Consider the following 17,062-nt stretch of genomic DNA (forward strand, 5'->3'; position numbering starts at 1 on the left):
GGCATGCAATTTAGGCACTCTCTCTCAAGCCCACATTAAACTCTGGTGAAGCTTCTATAATGGTATGCAATTTTTTTTCTGTGGCTTGAGCTACTGTACCATGGGGTACCTACGTGCCACCTCCCAGACACGAATGCTATTTGTGGATACTAAAAGGAATACTAACCAAAGTCACTCATCTGTCCAAGATAAGAACCTTACCGTGGATCATCCTTGTAACCGGCAGATGTGGATTATTGATCATTGTGCCTTATGTGTGAGGAACGGCGAATTAGTAGAGCACTTGTTTCTTCATTGCACTTTTGTTAGGGAGGATTGGTGCCACATCCTAGGTAAGTCTGGGATGTCTTGGGTCATTCCTTGTTGATTGGTAGACTTTTTGGACAGCTGGTTTTCAGTGCCATGGCCGTCAAAAGGTAGAATCTAAAATCTTATGGAGAGAGGTAATGCTAGCCTAGATCTGGAGAGAAATGTAAGGCTCTTCAAGAACAAATCCAAAGGACCTCTCTTTACTTTCACCAAGATCATCTCAATGGTTATATCTTGGGTGAGGGTTTTACCTTCAAATTCTACTCTACTTCCGACCTCTTCAGATGCTGGAAGGAGATTTGTTTTGTATCAGAGGAGCTGATAACTTCTAGCTGGGTGCCACATGACCCAGGGTGGCTCAAGCTAAATTTTGACGGATCAAGTATGGGAAACCCGGGGTCGGCCAGGGTGGGAGGTTTGCTTAGAGATGACGTTGGAAAGACTAGATGGGCTTTTTGGATCCCATTGGAATCTAGGATTCCAACAAGTCTGAGCTTAGAGTGGCGCTTCAGGGCATCAAGATCGCTGAAGAGAGTATGCTGGATAGATTAATAGTCGAGGATGAGTCTCTTAATACCATTACATGGATGGATCATGGATGGGAGCAGGTTTTATTCATGGAGATTCATGGACTGGATTAAGGAAATTCGAGATCATGTGGGAGGTCACCCTGTCCGATTTCAGCATGTTCGTCGCTCGGCTAATAGTGAAGCGGATCGTTTAGCCAGGGAAGGGGTGAATCAGGCGTCCTTGAAGATGTTTGATTGTCTTCCCCAGTGATATGTTGTTTTCCATCTCCTTGTATATCTTATTTGCTTGTACTTTTGACCTTCTCGGTCTTGGGGCTTGACCCTTCTTTTAATATAGACTTACCAATTCACTCATATCATCTGCAAAACCAAAAAATGCTGATCATCGATCATTGTGCTCTTCGTGTGGAAGAAGTAGAGTCTATCGACCATTTAATGATGCACCGCAGATTTGCCAGAGAGGTGTGGTGCAGGATTCTTGACAGATTTAGCATGTCATGGGTCTTCCTGAGTTGGCTTCTTGACCTTTTGGAGGCTTGGTACACCGTGCATTGGCCTAGGAAAGGTAGAATTCAATGGAAAGTTGTGTTATTAGGCTCTATATGGGTACGCTAGAAGGAGAGGAATTCTCGGCTATTCAAGAGTGTGACTAAAAGCCCCTACTTCATCTACATTAAGATTGTATCACTTATTATTTTCTATGTGAGGATCATCCCTTGCTCCAACCTAGAATCCAGTTCGGACGTCAGGCGGCGCTGGAGGAAGATATGTTCCAGTTCAAATAGGGCAGAGCCCATTGCCCTTAGATGGTGACCCCTCCTATTTCAGAATGGCTTAAGCTTAAATTTGACAGCTCCAACATTGGAAATCCCAGCCCAGCTGATATTGGAGGTTTGCTTAGGGATAAGACAGGGAGAACAAGATGGGCTTTTTCCGGTGCCATTAGCTTTAAGGACTCCACTGAGGCGAAAGTTGGGGTAGTTCTACAAGGGATCCCAATCATTGACAGGCCTGACTTGGGTCGCCTCATGATAGAGGGAGATTCTCTCAACGTCATTAGGCGGATGGTCGGATCACACCCTCTTCATGGAGATTCGTGATGTGCTTTGATGAGATTCAAGATCAGCTAGAGGGATATTTCCAGCTAAATTCCAGCACAGCTGAAGATCTACGAATGGCAAGGCGGATCGTCTTGCCTGATCAGTTGTTAATCGGGCTAGATTGGAGGTATTTGATTTTCTTCCGCATTGATTTGCTGCTTTGTGGTGCACTTCACATTCTTGGTTTTCCTTTGTAGCTTCCTCTTTTATTGCAGCCCCGACCTCCTAGATCGATGGTGCCTCTCTTTTCTAATGAATAATACGCTCATAATTCAAAAAACAAATCCGAGAACCAGAGAATACAGTGAATGAGTTTAAGTTTCAGATTATTCTCAAACAAAAACTAGAACTCCAGTACATGTTCCAGTTAGGTTCACACAAAAAGAGACTTATCTGCATTTAGGGATGCCAATAAAAGCAATGACCTTAATGAAGATGTAGTGTGAAAATATAGCAAACATTCTAGTATAATATTCTACTTGTCATAATTAATGTAAACATTTAAAATTGAAGACGTCAACAGAGTTCCTCAGTGAAAGAATGATACAAGCTTCAGTCAGTGGTACCTTAACACGATAAAAAGCCGGTATCATCTATGAGACTAATAAGCCATTATTCTCTTCGAGTGCATTCAGAGTGTAACTCGGAATGCATGTGGTCCCTGCTTCTGACTATGCCTGTGTTAAGTCCATCTTGCTTTTCTTCATTATTTCTGGTCATTTTGAGTGACTCTTTTGTATTAAGTCTTTGCATTTTGTGCATACGATGGTCAAACCTCTCATCCAAGGGATTGTTCCTTTTTTCCTTCATGTAATGTCTCTCTTTTCTATTCATGGAGTGGCGTTGTCGTATGCCATTGAAATCCCTGCTATATTCAAGCTTGTCTCTCTTTCTGAGAGCGGTGATGATGATGATGATGCTTATGGTGATCATGTTTGGTTGCCAACTCAGGCTGGCTATACTCACGAAGCTCACGATGAGCATGACGAGTGCTTTTTTTACTATTCTGGGTATCATATTGATATTGCCAGCGCTCATTCGATTGCAGATAGAAATCGTTCTCTTTATGGTGATGGCGCCCGTGATGCTGTCTGATTTCCTTTTCATGCTTCAAATCAACTTTGATTATTTCCTTTGCTGCTTCCACTCGGTCCTCCCACCAATCATAAAGAGGATCAAAGAATCCTTTCTGATGTAACAGCCATATGAGCACAATCACTGCATTTTCAAATTAAAGATTATCCAGCTATGGCATTTTTCAAATATCATATACTCATGTAACTGGCTAGCCGAAGATAACTACCTGTTGGGAAGGTAGCCAAAAATAAACCAAACAACACGATCCAACTCAGACATATATATTGTATATGGCAGCTGAAGTCAAAGAAACTTGAGCATTTACTTCTGCTCATAAGAAAGAACAATCATTATCATTCAAAAAAAAAACAAAAAAAGAAAGAACAACATTCTGCGAGTAGACTGTAAGCCAGTTGACAAGACAACAGACTTGCAATAACATTATTTGTCCAACCCAGATTACGGAAAATGAAAAGAACAACTGGGGACATTGCTCAATTAAAACCTGTGTAAGCTCTAAGTAAACCATGGTTTATTTTTGTTGTTTTTCTACTTCTGTCCAACCCAAAAATTTGAGCATGTTTTTCTCGTGTCCAAGAGGTAGGGATAGGGGAAAAGGAGATTTAATTGGGCGGATGGTGGTGTTGTCTGCTGGAAAAGTCCAACAGACGATGTCATGGTCAGCAAATTTTATGGATTGCAGGGTAGGAAACTTCAGAAGGCAAAATCAATGTAGATGTATGACTGAGAAAGGTGTATACAGGCTCTGGCTCAGGCTGGATTTAGCTGGGGTGATTCAGCCTACGAATGAGCAGGAATTTTGGGGTTTGATTAGGTTGCAGAGCATCATTTCGGTGAGAAAGATGGCGGGGTGGAGCAATTCCGATCACTGCATATTGGCCGGGTTGTGCTGGGGTAAGGTATCTGAACAGAACTAAAAGGCTCCGGGTTAGCTGAGGTAGTGCATATCTATGGGTAATGAATAGAGTCTGGAGGGTTTTTTGTGGTATAGATGATGTTTACATTGGTGGGATGCCTTGACCCCGTTGATGTAATCCAGTTACAGAAATTAATAAATTTGTTATCTTTCAAAACAAAAATGTTGATCCTTCGTTCAAATATTCTCGTCTCTTGAGAAATTAGACTCCAAAAACAAAGAAAATAATTTAATTTAGTACATATTTGAAAAGCTCATCAAGAAGAGCTTTTCTTGAGTTGGTTACAATTGCATAGAAGTTACTGCTTAAACTCAAAATCTACTCAAATTTTTCTAGTTTTTAGCGTTGGAACAGGGCAGGCTTGAACCTAACATCAATGCAAACCCTTCCTATCCCATTTGTAGCCCACGAATCTGGGGTTTAGCCACCTTCATGAGTTTATATTCAATTTTGACGATAAAAAACGCATATTTGTGTTATCAACCACTCCGGAACCATTCGTGTGACGGTCATGAGCTTTTGGCAAGCCATTTGAAGAAGATCCAGCAATTGTTTAAGGAGGGTTACAATTTTCAAGGCAACAGAGGTGTTGTTACATGCCAAATGGATGAATTTGAATAAGATCTTCCGAAATCCCTACAATTGTTTTGAGGGATTTGCTAGGGTCCATCGCAAAAGGCATTTCACAGCTGGTCTGTTGCATGTCAGACCAGCAACCTCATGAATGAAGACAGCAGTTTTGTCTCCATTCACGAGGTGGGTGGTCTGATATGCGACAGACAAGCTGCGAAATGCCTTTTGCAATGGACGCTAGCAATTCCCTTGTTTTTATTTTCCTTCTTACCCAGGAAGATTTCACTCCAAATGCTAGACGAAGAGGACAATGCATGCAGCCATTTTTCCTCTCCTAGTTGGGGAAATACACAGTAGGCAGCATAAGCTGCTTGAAATAGCTATGCATGAACATCAAGGGGAACTCGTCTCTGACAAAGTTCTCACTACTATAAGAAATAAATGCAATAAGCTGCTCAAGGTACTACAGGAACAATGTAGGGGAAGAGTTTTTGGAAACAAGGAAACAAAATGAGAGGAAAAGATAGCTGAACTAGTTATGGACAATTGGAATCCAGATCTTAAATATGAAGAGCCTCTGCACGATAAGAGGCAGTTTTAGAGATTAGTAAATTGCCTTCTATACTTATCCTTGAATTGTTCTGACATCGCATAAGACCTCAATGTGATCAGTCGAATGCTCCAAGGACATCATATCTTGCTGTTGTTGAGAGAGTACTGAGGTACTTCAAAGTAGCTTCTGGAAAGGGACTTCTATTTAGGAACCATGGTCATCTACAAGTGGAAGCTTATATGGACGCTGACCATGCTGGATCTGTTGACGACCATAGGTCTACTTCTGGCTATTTTACTTTAGTCAGAGGCAACCTTGTGACAAGCATAAGCATTTTATTGTGGTAGCAAGCCCCAGTGAATATAGAGCAATGGAACATGGAGATGGAGAACTGTTTGCATATATATTTGAACATGGGATAGAGATGGAAACACATATGTAGCTTTATGGTGATTGTAAGGCATCCATCAATACTTCTTACAATCATGTCCATCAATACTGCTTACAATCACATTCAACATCATCGGACCAAACATATTGAAGTGGACAGACACTTCGTTAGATAGATAGATAGTCGTCTCCAAAGACGTTTGTCCACATTTATAAATACAAAATCAATTAGCATACGTTCTTACAAAGGGTGGAGTGAGTCTAAAGCTACATTCTTTGTTGAGCAAGTTGGGAGTCCAAAGTGCCTATATGAGCTATAAGGGCATACTTGTAATTCAACTACCTTATTAATATAATATCGTTTAGAGAGGGAGTCGATCTAACTCTCAATTCCCCAAAACCCTATTTCTCTTCTTCTTCTTCTCCCTCGTCCCTTCTCTACTTGTTCATTTCTCATCCCAACTTCTCCACTTCTCTTCTCTCAAGCTCCAACCTCGCCTGTGAGGGGTTTGAGTTGGGGAAAAAAGTTAACAAAGACCCCTCAATGACTAGATTTAATTAATTATGACCAGAACTGGACACTAGAGATATCAATCTGGATGTATTATGGCTCTAAAAGATTTAATTAAATATGACCAGAACTGGACACTAGAGATATCAATCTGGATGTATTATGGCTCTAAACGAATAGAGACAATATACCCTAGTTCAAGACTTCACTTGTGAAGGAATCAGACTTCAGTTTAAGTCCGGATTCCGGTTCCAGCAGAAGTGGAAGTACTTCCTAGAAGTTTATGGAAGTCTGTAGAAATCATGTAAAAATCACTGAACTTTATTGAAGTCCATGGAAACGGTAGAGATTTAAGATGCAACTTCCTGAAATAACACAGACCCAACCATCCATAATGATTTCACAAGATCAAACACCTAGTAACATGTGTTGCCAAACATCTCTATGAAAGCAGATAATCATTTCTTTTACTTCTCTACTTGCTCATCTTACTAATGAAATGAGCATTCATATTTCCTGGATATATGGAGGTTTTTGGTTATGTGAATGTATAACAAGGAATCAAACTTCGGATTTCAGTCCAGACTTCGGGGTCTGTCCCATACTTCGATCTCGAAGGAAGTTGACACATGTCGACAGCAACCCACATGTGTCGGTGGAAGTTTAAAAACACAGGAACAACTCACATCAAGTCAAATTGGCCTAATAATTCAATTTTATGGTTCCTTTTCTAGCCTAGGACAATTATTTTCCCAATGTTTTCTTTACTTTGATATCTTCTAGGAATCAGGAATTATTTATAAGGTCTAATAACAAAACTTAAAGTACTAAAATGAGTTTTCAAGTTTTCCAGTATGTATATGAGCTCACGCACACTTGATAAGCAATAAACAGATCATGATCATCTCGAAGGCAATAGAAATGTGTCAGCACAAAATAACATAAGAAATACATAAAGTTCACTTGAGAAACATAATCGAAGGATTACAACAAATGAAAAATCTGCATCTCGTTACTCCTTGTTTGGACACATACCTGCATGCTTTACCAGTAAAGAAATCTTTGAAACCAACCGGCTCGGCTCGTTAAGGATTCGAGCCGAGCTCGAGCCTAGCTTCCTAGCCCGAGCCAAAATTGACACCCTTAAGTTATGCAAATTCCCTCAGCTATCAATAAAGTCAATTTTAGAGGTGTCTAAAAGTGGTTATGCAAAAGGCAAATGTATATTGTACATGGTTCAGACTTCAGACATAAATGGAAACCACTTAACAGTTATGCAAATTCCCATACGCGTATGTATGTGATCTCGTACAAGGCATATGCGGCCGATTTGTTAACTGTTATGACCAGTGGTGCTCGCAAAGTTTGCATCTTCTGAGTTGTGTTCTCCTCTGCGTCCACAAGTTCTGCAACAATGGAAGCCTCTCCGCCACTCTGTAGAACAGCAAACATGTGGAATCTATCCATATTTAAAAGCCGCATATAAATGATACACATAAAAGATAGATACAGAAGCATACATGCGACCATTAAGATTGTTTCGACTTTTGCATTCACTATGTAAAACAGAAATAACAATACGGAAATGGCAATATATATTAATAATATGAGCAAGGTTCACTGAGAAAGTTCAAGAATAAAGAAGTTTTTTAAGGATTATGAGAGATCCTTCTCCACTATATGGACTTGCAAAACTGCATATCCTACAAAAAGGGCAAATATTGACTTGTTTAGGCAACACATAGAGATCAAAAGTTTGCATGCACAGAATTACAACATTAAGTCAGATATATCGAGATTTTAAGCGAAAAGTGAAAACACAAACCAAGATTTGTAAGACAACCAATAACTACAGTGAGTAATGACACACTGCAGTAAAACTACAAGAAATAAAAAATTGCATTACTAATCAGAAATAATTCAGAATTTATAAAGGTATGTATCACTCAGCAGTGTGAAAGATTGAACTAGCCTTACAACTAAAGTTATGTATTGAAAAGATTAACCGATTTTAACCATCTAGGACATTCAAAAAATTACAAGTATACGCCCAGGCACAATTTCCTAACAACTTTTGGGCTCCCCTCCAATCTAGAGCATGCAATCCAGCACTTCTAGCCTGTTTCATTCCTATATCTCTAACAAAAATATCAAGGTCATCACTTCAGATATAGTGTTAAAATCTTGCACAAAGTGGCAGTTTGGCAACCAACTTATTTACAACATAGGACCAAGGATTTAAATGTCGGTTTCCACCACAACCGAAACAGAAATTTTGTTCGTTTCGGCCGAAATTTTGTCCAAAATCATGTAAAATTCGGAAAAAAAATTTCGGTATTTTACCAAATTTCGGTGAAAATTTTGGTAATGTCGGCAATTTCGGTGGAAATCTTGTAAATTTCGGATTTCGGCGAACCTGTAAAAAACCAATTTAATGTACTTTCGGTGTCGGTTTGGACCGAAACTGAAATATTTCAGCTGAAATTTCAGATTTCGGCCGAAATTTAAAACTAAGCATAGGACTAGCCATAATGCGCATATCCTTTGGATGATAACACTTCTATCTCACGAAGCAACAGTATGAGTCAATTGAGCTCAAAGGTCATGGTAGCCAAAATGTATTCAACCACTATACTTGATCTCAATATAGCATGACCCAGAGTTTTGGTCCCACAATTTTGCAGTAAGCATTCTTCCCTTCCATGACGAATGCCACGAGTGGTAATTCAGCTACCAAACCTACCTATTACCTTCAAAGCCCTGGACTGATATCCAGGAATAGGATTTGACACCCAGGTTCTACAAATAGAAAACCTGGAATAAAACACTAAAATGTTCTTATCAAGATGAAACAAAAGTTCTTGATGGAACAGAGTCCAAGTAAGGTGGCAGGACTCGGGACATTTTGGCTTTGTTAGGCAAGACAGCAATTACCTGTCAGCCAACCCTTACTCCAAAAGTTAAGATTTCAGTTTCTTCTTTTTCCTCTTTCTTTCTTTTCTTTTTTCTTTTTTCTTTTTTCTGAATAGCAACTGATATAAATGATCAGCAAAAAGTTACCGGAGAAAGAGCCAGATCGAGGTGGTCAGGGCAAAAAACATACATAATTGAACGCTACACAAACAGAAACAGCTATAGCTAAAACAGAAAAGGCTATGAAGAACTGATGCATGCCTCCTACTCAGACATATGACCTCTAATGATCAGATGAGGACAGGAAACTCCTTCATTTTCTAACCTATCAGCCTCTGCATTAATTGGCATTTCTTTTCACCAAACCCACTACCCTATCATGGCTACTCCAGGATGTTCCAAATTCTGCCTCTATTAACAGAAGGATTGAGGTTATGAGAAACATCCTTCGGTCCCCATCACTAAGGGTGCGCCTACTAATGAAGATTTTGGATGTCACATCTTTGGGAACAAAATGTGTTGCCCAACAAGCAGTCATTCAAGACGTTGTCCTTTTGGCTATAAATGAACTAAAGTGAGACATTCTCAACTCGATCTTGAAGGAAAACATTTAAAGTAATTTGACAGTATGGCAGTGATTCATTTGAGTCCTAACCACAATTGCCAATTCCGTTCCATTCAGGCTGAACAAGGAGTCAATCATTGACTAATCCGAGTAGACTTGGTCTGGATGAGATCTAGTCCAAGTTTGAGTTTTGCCCTACCAAGTCAATCAAAAACTCCTTTAATTCACCCAAGTTAATGAAAATTTGACCGAATCAATCATTGACTCGCCCGAGTTGACACCTTTTTACCTTGACTGAATTATTGTCCATTTTGATTTTGTAAACATTACTCCAAGGTTATTAAAGATATTGGATATATAACCCAAAGTTATAAGGTGCAACAGGATACATGGCTGGCATGACTAAGATGATAGGACGATGACAAAGAATAAATAAAAGAGAAAAACAAAATATAAAGAGAGTATTTGTGCAAGCTAGGTTTTAAAAAATGAACAGAAAAGAAAAGAAGCAAAGGAAACATTCTGTGCAAAAAAACAAGACAAAATATGAAGAGAGGGAGAGAGCATTTATGCAAGCCAGGTTTTAAAAATTGAAAAGAAAAAACAGATGCAAGGGAAACATTCTATGCAAAAACAGCATCTCAACACAGAGGAATTTCTAAAAATGAAGGGTAAAAAGAGGATAACCATTCAAAAAAAAAGGTAGAAAGAGGATAAAAGTATATGGATCTTAAGGAGATTAAGGTTTCTGTGATTCTTTGTATCAGTTAAGTTTTCCATAAAATTTAGTCCTTTTAGTAGAGAAAAACATAGATAGAGAATAGAAGAAGAGGGGCACAATAGTGACTCTTAAATCAAGAGAAACCAAATAGCAAAGAAATGCCCGGATTAGAAGAACAGCTGAGAAAGAATCACAATATTCATATGCACCAACAAGCTAGGAATGAAACAAATAGGTACAGGTTGGAGGAGCAAGTTTCAACTTTCGAAATGCCCTGGCACCATATCAAAATTCGAATTAAATACATGATTACATTTCTCAGAAATAAATCAAAAGTTTCACAAATATGAGTTAATATTCTTATGAAAAGGCTGAATTACCGTCATTAGAGTTGCCTAACAAAAGGCATAAAATTAACTTAACCCAATAAGGATCTAACATAAATCACTAGATTACCAAAAAAAAAGAACTAATCTTTAGTTGTAACATCTTAAACACAATAAAGATGAAAACCGCACTTTGTTAACTAAAGAGAAAATCTAGATTCACACTGACAATCAACTTCCAACACTCCATGGTTCAGATTTATATGCAGTGTTTTCTTTTAGAGCAAGTAATTCATTAAAAGAAGCCACTAATGGCAAGATAAGACGCAGAAGAAAAGGCTAAACAAAAGGGCCCAATAGCAACTCAATAAAAACAAAAGGAAATCAGAAAAAAAAAAAACCTACAATAGTCATGTGATGCACAAAACTAGTTCTTTGCAGGAAATTCTACGGTTGGCAAGGGAATCAGTGTCAGAGTTGTCAATAAAATATGAGACCTTATACTCAGAAAAAGCCCAAATGCAAGTTCATCATCTCTTTAAAAAGGTCAACAAACCGCTCTGGAGGCTTGGAATCATGCTTAAGCCACTAGATAGTGGCAAGAAAATCTCCTCCCACCGAGCTTTGCATCCAAAGCTCACCAAGCTCTTTAAGTCAAATCACACCGCTTTAACTTCGGTGTAAACTGCATGACACTCACCATACTATCCAGCAACATTGACAACAACCCATTACGAAGTCACTAATGGGTCAAGTTAAGGCATGTGAAATCACCAATGTCGTCAGTGGATCAATTTATTCAAATTATGAGTGACAACCATTACGAAGAGTATGGCATTTTTCTTTATAGATACGAAAAATAGAATTTGCACGCACATTTGGATAAATAGATAGAAGACCTTTAGCAGCATCATATTCTGATTTCTGGCTTATCAATGTCGTGGGCCCTCTAGAAGACTAGAACATGTAAAGCATATTTGTTTCACTTTAACAAGAATATCTCAGATTATGAATTAACTGCTGCAGTAAATTGACATTTGTAAAGAAGCGAACGAATAAACAGCACTTCAATTAGGGCCCGTTTGGATACCCCTTGGATTTGGATTTGGAGGTGAATTTGGATTTTCAAAATCCATGAATTTGAAATCAAGAATTTTAAAATTCACAAATTTATAAATAATGCCGTTTGGATGACCACGTATAGATTTGGATTTCAAATCTAAATTAATTTTTTTTTGTTTGGATGCTCTTTGGATTTGAATTTGAAATCTAACAAAACTAAAAAGCCCTAAAATACTTTATATAGGGGCATTTCAGCCATTTTCCATGATCCGGGGGTATTCTAGTCATTTTACCCTATGGGGGTATTTTGATCATTTTTATGTCATAAGGGTGTTTTAGTCATTTTCCATGACTCACGGTATTTGTTCATTTTCACCCGGTATAGGTGTATTCTGGTCATTTTGCATGACCCGGGGGTATTCTAGTCATTTTACCAAATATGGCTTATTTTTATCATTTTTATCTCATGAGGGTGTTTTTAGTCATTTTAGTTATTTTTCATGAGCCATGGTATTTCGATAATTTTCCATGATCCTAGGTATTTTAGTCATTTTACCCTATATGAGGTTATTTTGATCATTTTTGTGTCATAAGAGTATTTTAGTCATTTTGCACGACTCGGGGTTATTTTGTCATTTTTACCTGGTATAGGGGTATTTCTAGTCATTTTACCCACTATGGCGTATTTTTATCTCATGATGTATTTTTAGTCATTTTTTATGAGCCATGGGTCATTTTTACTTGATCTGGGGTATTTTAGTAAATTTTCATGCTATTGGGGTATTCTAGTCATTTTACCCTGCATGAGGTTATTTTGATCATTTTTATGTCATAAGGGTATTTTAGTCATTTTGCACAACTCGGGGGTATTTCGTCATTTTTACCTGGTATAGGGGTATTTCAATCATTTTGTCTGACTCGGGGTTTTCTAGTCATTTTATCTAATACGATGTATTTTGATCAGTTTTTAATGTCATGTGGGTACTTAAGTCATTTAACACTTTTTTGGTATATTCTGGTCATTTTAACCCCTTACGGGTCAGATTTAGATTTATAAATAACCTCTTGCAGAAAGGATTTATAAATCCAAAAAATTACACTAACATGAGGAATTTGTAAATCTTGTGGATTTCACTCAAATCCAAATCCAGAGGTCATAAAGGCTTGCCAAACGCCGAATTTGGATTTAAAAATCCAAATTCTCCTCCAAATCCAAATCCAAGGGGTATCCAAACGGGCCCTTACCTTTTAAAAATGAATTGCAAATAATGTACAATCAAAAAATCAAAACTACAATATTGAACTTTGTAACAGTTGAACAAAAATCAAAAAATCCACTAGGCACCGCCATGTTCACAACGATCTTTTTCCTGCAATCCATTTCCCCAGATTTGGAAACCTTCTCACATTTCTCAATCTTTGATTTGGAAAGGATATCCACTCCAATTGAGCATTTGGGAATGAAAAAGCAAAGAACGGATACAAGCAACCAAATATGCCTTCTTCTCAGCCGAATCTCCATTTGCAAGAACGAGAAACATGTAAACCTTCTACTTCTGCAAGATCATAGAAAACATGAGAAATTAATCGAGTTAAGAATATAAAGAGATCAAATTCTTGTGATAAATCAATCATACAAAAAAAGGAAAATGGAAACGAGATCGAATAAGAAGGGGATTCATGTGGAAATTGCATAAACAGAATAAGCCAAACAAAAACCCTAAATTGAGGATTCCATACATGAGATCGAGAGTGCCGATTTCACTCTGTCTATTTCCTCTTATTTTTCAACTTCTTCAGTCCAAAAGACAAACCCTAGAAGACTCTTAGGGTTTCTTCGACAGTAGAAGAAGGAGGGACGGTTAGGGTTTCTTAGAGCACAGAGGAAGTTAGTTATTCGCGCTTTTATTCTTCACAACTTATTTTGAAAATGCTTCGGTGTACGTAAAGGCCCCACTTTTCTCGACCCGAATGATAAATCCACCCCCTTTTATTTCCACTCGCACCCCACTCTTTATACACGAGTTCGCACTGTTATGACTTATGACATGTCAAATATCTTATATTTAGAGTGGATTCTGGTCCCGGAGTAAATTTTAATTGGAACAGCAAGTGCCTGTTCGTTTTGGATTGTGAGCACCGATTATAACTCAAAATTCACAATCTATAACGAACAGTGCCCAAGCAATCTCCGGCGGCCGGATGCGACCAACGTACCAAAAGATATGGAGACGTCGTGCCAATTATTGGATTATGACAACCGATTGTGGACTCCCCAACCGATTATTGGACTCCAATTTAGTGCAATTTTCAGTCCAATAATCGGCTGAGGAGGTCCACAATCGGTTGTCATAATCTAAAACAAACAGGGCTTGAAGTATAAATAATCGGTTTGCGACTCCCAATTGATTGTCATGATCTCAAACGAACAGGTTATTGTGGTGCATTTGATTTGGATTACTGGATTTAGGTGTTGGAATCAGCATTTGATTCCGATTCGACCTAATTCCTCTGTTTGGTTAAAAAACAGAAGATCTTATATGATGAAAGGCCTTATAAACATCCCATCCTTGATAATTTGATCCAACAGCAGCTCACTTTTTGAGGAGCTGCTGTTGGATCAAATTTCAAGGATGGTACCTTTACCGTACCACCTGTACGGTTCATAGAGCCTTTCATCATATAATTTCTCCAAAAACACAATGAAACAGGAGATCTTATATGATGAAAGGCCTTATAAACATCCCATCCTTGATAATTTGATCCAACTCACTCTTTGAGGAGCTGCTGTTGGATCAAATTTCAAGGATGGTACCTTTACCGTTCCACCTTTACGGTTCATAGAGCCTTTCATCATATAATTTCTCCAAAAACACAATGATGTTGGAGAATAAGTCTTTAAGATATAGCTTCAGGACCCTATTTGGATTTTAGGATTTTTTTTGTAAAAGTTAGGAAAGGAAAAGCTTTTCCAAAATTTCCTTATTTCGATTATTTGATTGCACAAGGAGGAAAAATTGAATTTGCGTGTGGTTCAAGTTCTATTTAGAGAGACTTTCAATCTATGATGGTATCCCTCTAACTAAGACACAATCATATCATTCCTCTTAAAATCATGGAAAGGGAAAAATTCCTAAGAAAAGTTTTTCCTACAATCCAAAGATGGTCCAAGTAACTAGTCTTGCCTCAGTTTGTTTATTCGCTATTTAATTTGTAATTTTTATTTAACTATCACCTTAGACCAATGTCGGATCCTTCAAATGTTTTATTTTTTACTTGCATCCGTAGGAGTTTTTATATGGCATCCACATGAATCTTTTTTTTTAAATAGAGCAGGTAAACTCCATAGGATGATCCTAACCATTCATTTATTGCAGCCTCTCATAAATAGGCCATGCCCCAAAAATCATCATCCTAAGCCTCCGATCTATTATTTATAGAGATTTCTATGTCTTTCCATCCTACATATTAGAGGATTTGGATCATCTTACGGAAATAATTTTCTGGGCACGGTTTATTTGTGTTGTGGCCAAACAAATGAGTGGTAGGGATCATTTTAAGGAGTAGGCGGCACTGTATTTTAAAAAAAGGAAAAAATACAGATACACCCCCTCAACTTTCTAACATTTTCAACGATAACCTTGACTTTTCGAAGTCATCAACGACACCCCCTTAGTTTTCAATAATGCTTGTTATATGACGGGGTGGACGAGAACGAAGAAATTGTCACGGGTGGTCTTTGATGAATTTTGAACTATATGGTGAAAAGTCATGGGTCTACTTCATGGACGGTGAAAAGTCAGGGGTGCCATTGATAACTTTGAAAAGATAGGGTTATCGTTGAAAATGTCAGAAAGTTGAGAGGTGTATCTGTATTTTTTCCTTAAAAAAAAAAATGCGTGCATTTACTTGGAGACACCATATAATAACTCTCTAGTATAGTCTATAAGTCGCCACATCCCTAGTCAATCAGTCGGCAGCCCTTCTCATTCTCGCAGAATTAAATGGGCGGAAACGGACTCATGAGAATCTTCAGAAGCGACTGAATCGATCCGAAAAAACTCGGGTTCTTGGATTCTTTTTTCTCAAATGATTTTACTGCCTTAGGGCATCTTTAAAAGCCAGAAGATCTATCCTAATTTACAAATAAGATTAGATTAGGCTTACTTTCGTATGGGGCATTACAGTAATATAGATGCAAAAGTATCTATAACCTTTATTGGTTCCTATATGATGGGTGCACGGGGAAAAGAAGAAGTGGAGGCCAGTTGCTCAATGATCCAAACCATTTGTTTCTTAGGCCTTGCTATGGATGAGCAATGGAAAGAAATCCATCCCCATTGGGAAATTCTAACCGGTGAAAAAAGGGTATCAGTCTATTAATCAAGAAAAAGTCTCCATAATGGAGGAGAATAAACTTCCAATGAGGATAGGTTTTGCTCGGCTCTTACACGATGGATCCTAGGGGTTAGAATAGTCCGATGGGAGTGGATTTTGATGCATGGCCTAAGGCTTACTAGAAAAGGGGTTTGGATCGTTGAACAAGTGTGCTCCCCTTTTACTCCTTGAAAAACAATATGTGCATTATTGGCTCATCCATTACAAGGCCTAACAGATAAATGGTTTGAATCATTGAACAAATGAGCCCAAATTTTTCTTTGAAAAATATGCGTATACATCTTATGACTATGAAAACCCATTTATGTAAATAAGATTTCATGTGGACAAAATCTTGCCCTTAGAGTATATGAACTCAGCTTCAATACCAAAGTTTCAAATGAACTTCAAACCAAATAAAGAAACACCAAGCACAACACAAGAAAAAAGATATGGCAGACGGGGGGGGGGGGGGGGGGGGGAGGGGGAGGAACACCAGATTCAGCAAATAGGTGGATAATATTGAATCCAAAAGGCAAATATTCATAACAGAAGAGAAATAGAATGAAATTTGCAAGATCAATGGAGAAGAGAAGAGGATAGAGACTAGAGGGGAAGGAATTTGGAAGGAAAAATACTATCTAGAAAAGAAAATATTTTAAGAGAAGGAAAAGGGATAACAACATCTAGACACGCAGAGAGAGAAGTGAGAATTGGCGAAAGAAGGGGAAAAATATGTGGATTTAATGGAAAGTTTCCATATGATTTTCAAGCACAAATACTAACTTGGACATTTGCGTGACACACTGCAGCTTTAGAAACCAGATTGCACAACATAGTTTATGCAGCATGATAGACATGTAATTTTAGGTTGCAAATGCAAGAAAGGAACTTCTCAATCAACTTAGGCCAGACTAATTGTAGAATCTTTCAATTAGGCAGAAGACCAGAGGAACTCAATTTTTGGTAAATCCCACCCTCCATAACAAGGCAACCGGAGAAAAATCCATTAAAATTGTTCAATACATTCACTTGTTAAATCTAGGAAGGTTCCTCTACTAAAGAAAGCTGTGTGAGAAAGAAAAAAAATCATTCAAATCCTTTTTAAGCTCCTCGT

The 17,062-nt window shown here is 38.1% G+C and overlaps 2 protein-coding genes across 4 annotated transcripts in view; both read right to left on the reverse strand.

Moving 5' to 3' along the window:
* Window positions 1–2,347: 2,347 nt before the first annotated feature.
* Window positions 2,348–12,028, reverse strand: LOC143849344 (uncharacterized). Of its 3 annotated transcripts, none has more exons than XR_013235652.1 (4): window positions 10,912–12,028; window positions 7,272–7,415; window positions 3,243–3,343; window positions 2,348–3,157 (listed from the first exon to the last, which is right to left on the reverse strand). XR_013235652.1 is itself a non-coding variant. In XM_077358354.1 (4 exons), exons 1-4 carry the CDS (start codon window positions 10,918–10,920, stop codon window positions 2,814–2,816), a joined length of 576 nt encoding a protein of 191 aa, XP_077214469.1. In that variant the 5' UTR covers window positions 10,921–12,012; the 3' UTR covers window positions 2,348–2,813. The 3 variants fall into 3 exon arrangements, 2 of the variants coding, with proteins under 2 accessions (XP_077214469.1, XP_077214460.1); XM_077358354.1 differs by having other exon boundaries at window positions 7,294–7,415; window positions 10,912–12,012; XM_077358345.1 differs by lacking the exon at window positions 10,912–12,028 and having other exon boundaries at window positions 7,294–9,536.
* A 4,851-nt stretch (window positions 12,029–16,879) lies between these two features.
* The window catches only part of LOC143860541 (E3 ubiquitin-protein ligase BIG BROTHER-like), a 4,732-nt gene continuing 4,549 nt past the window's right edge, over window positions 16,880–17,062 (reverse strand). Inside the window, exon 4 of the mRNA XM_077371228.1 lies at window positions 16,880–17,062. This exon is cut by the window's right edge and continues 132 nt beyond it. The gene's annotated coding sequence lies outside the window, so the exon portion shown is untranslated.

The sequence above is a fragment of the Tasmannia lanceolata genome, unplaced genomic scaffold (genome assembly GCF_043159265.1).
Source record: "Tasmannia lanceolata isolate RefF3 unplaced genomic scaffold, GAP_Taslan_0.1 ptg000003l, whole genome shotgun sequence".
In the NCBI taxonomy this organism is placed as follows: domain Eukaryota; kingdom Viridiplantae; phylum Streptophyta; class Magnoliopsida; order Canellales; family Winteraceae; genus Tasmannia; species Tasmannia lanceolata.

Bases quoted from the DNA above. Each gene is read 5' to 3' on its own strand.
- LOC143849344 (XM_077358345.1), bottom strand. From the start codon at position 7,511: ATGGTCGCATGTATGCTTCTGTATCTATCTTTTATGTGTATCATTTAT. The intron at 3,344-7,293 runs GTACGAGATCAC...TCTTATGAGCAG, and splicing joins AAATCGGCCGCATATGCCTT to AAGTAAATGCTCAAGTTTCT. The intron at 3,158-3,242 runs GTAGTTATCTTC...TTGAAAATGCAG, and splicing joins TTTGGCTACCTTCCCAACAG to TGATTGTGCTCATATGGCTG.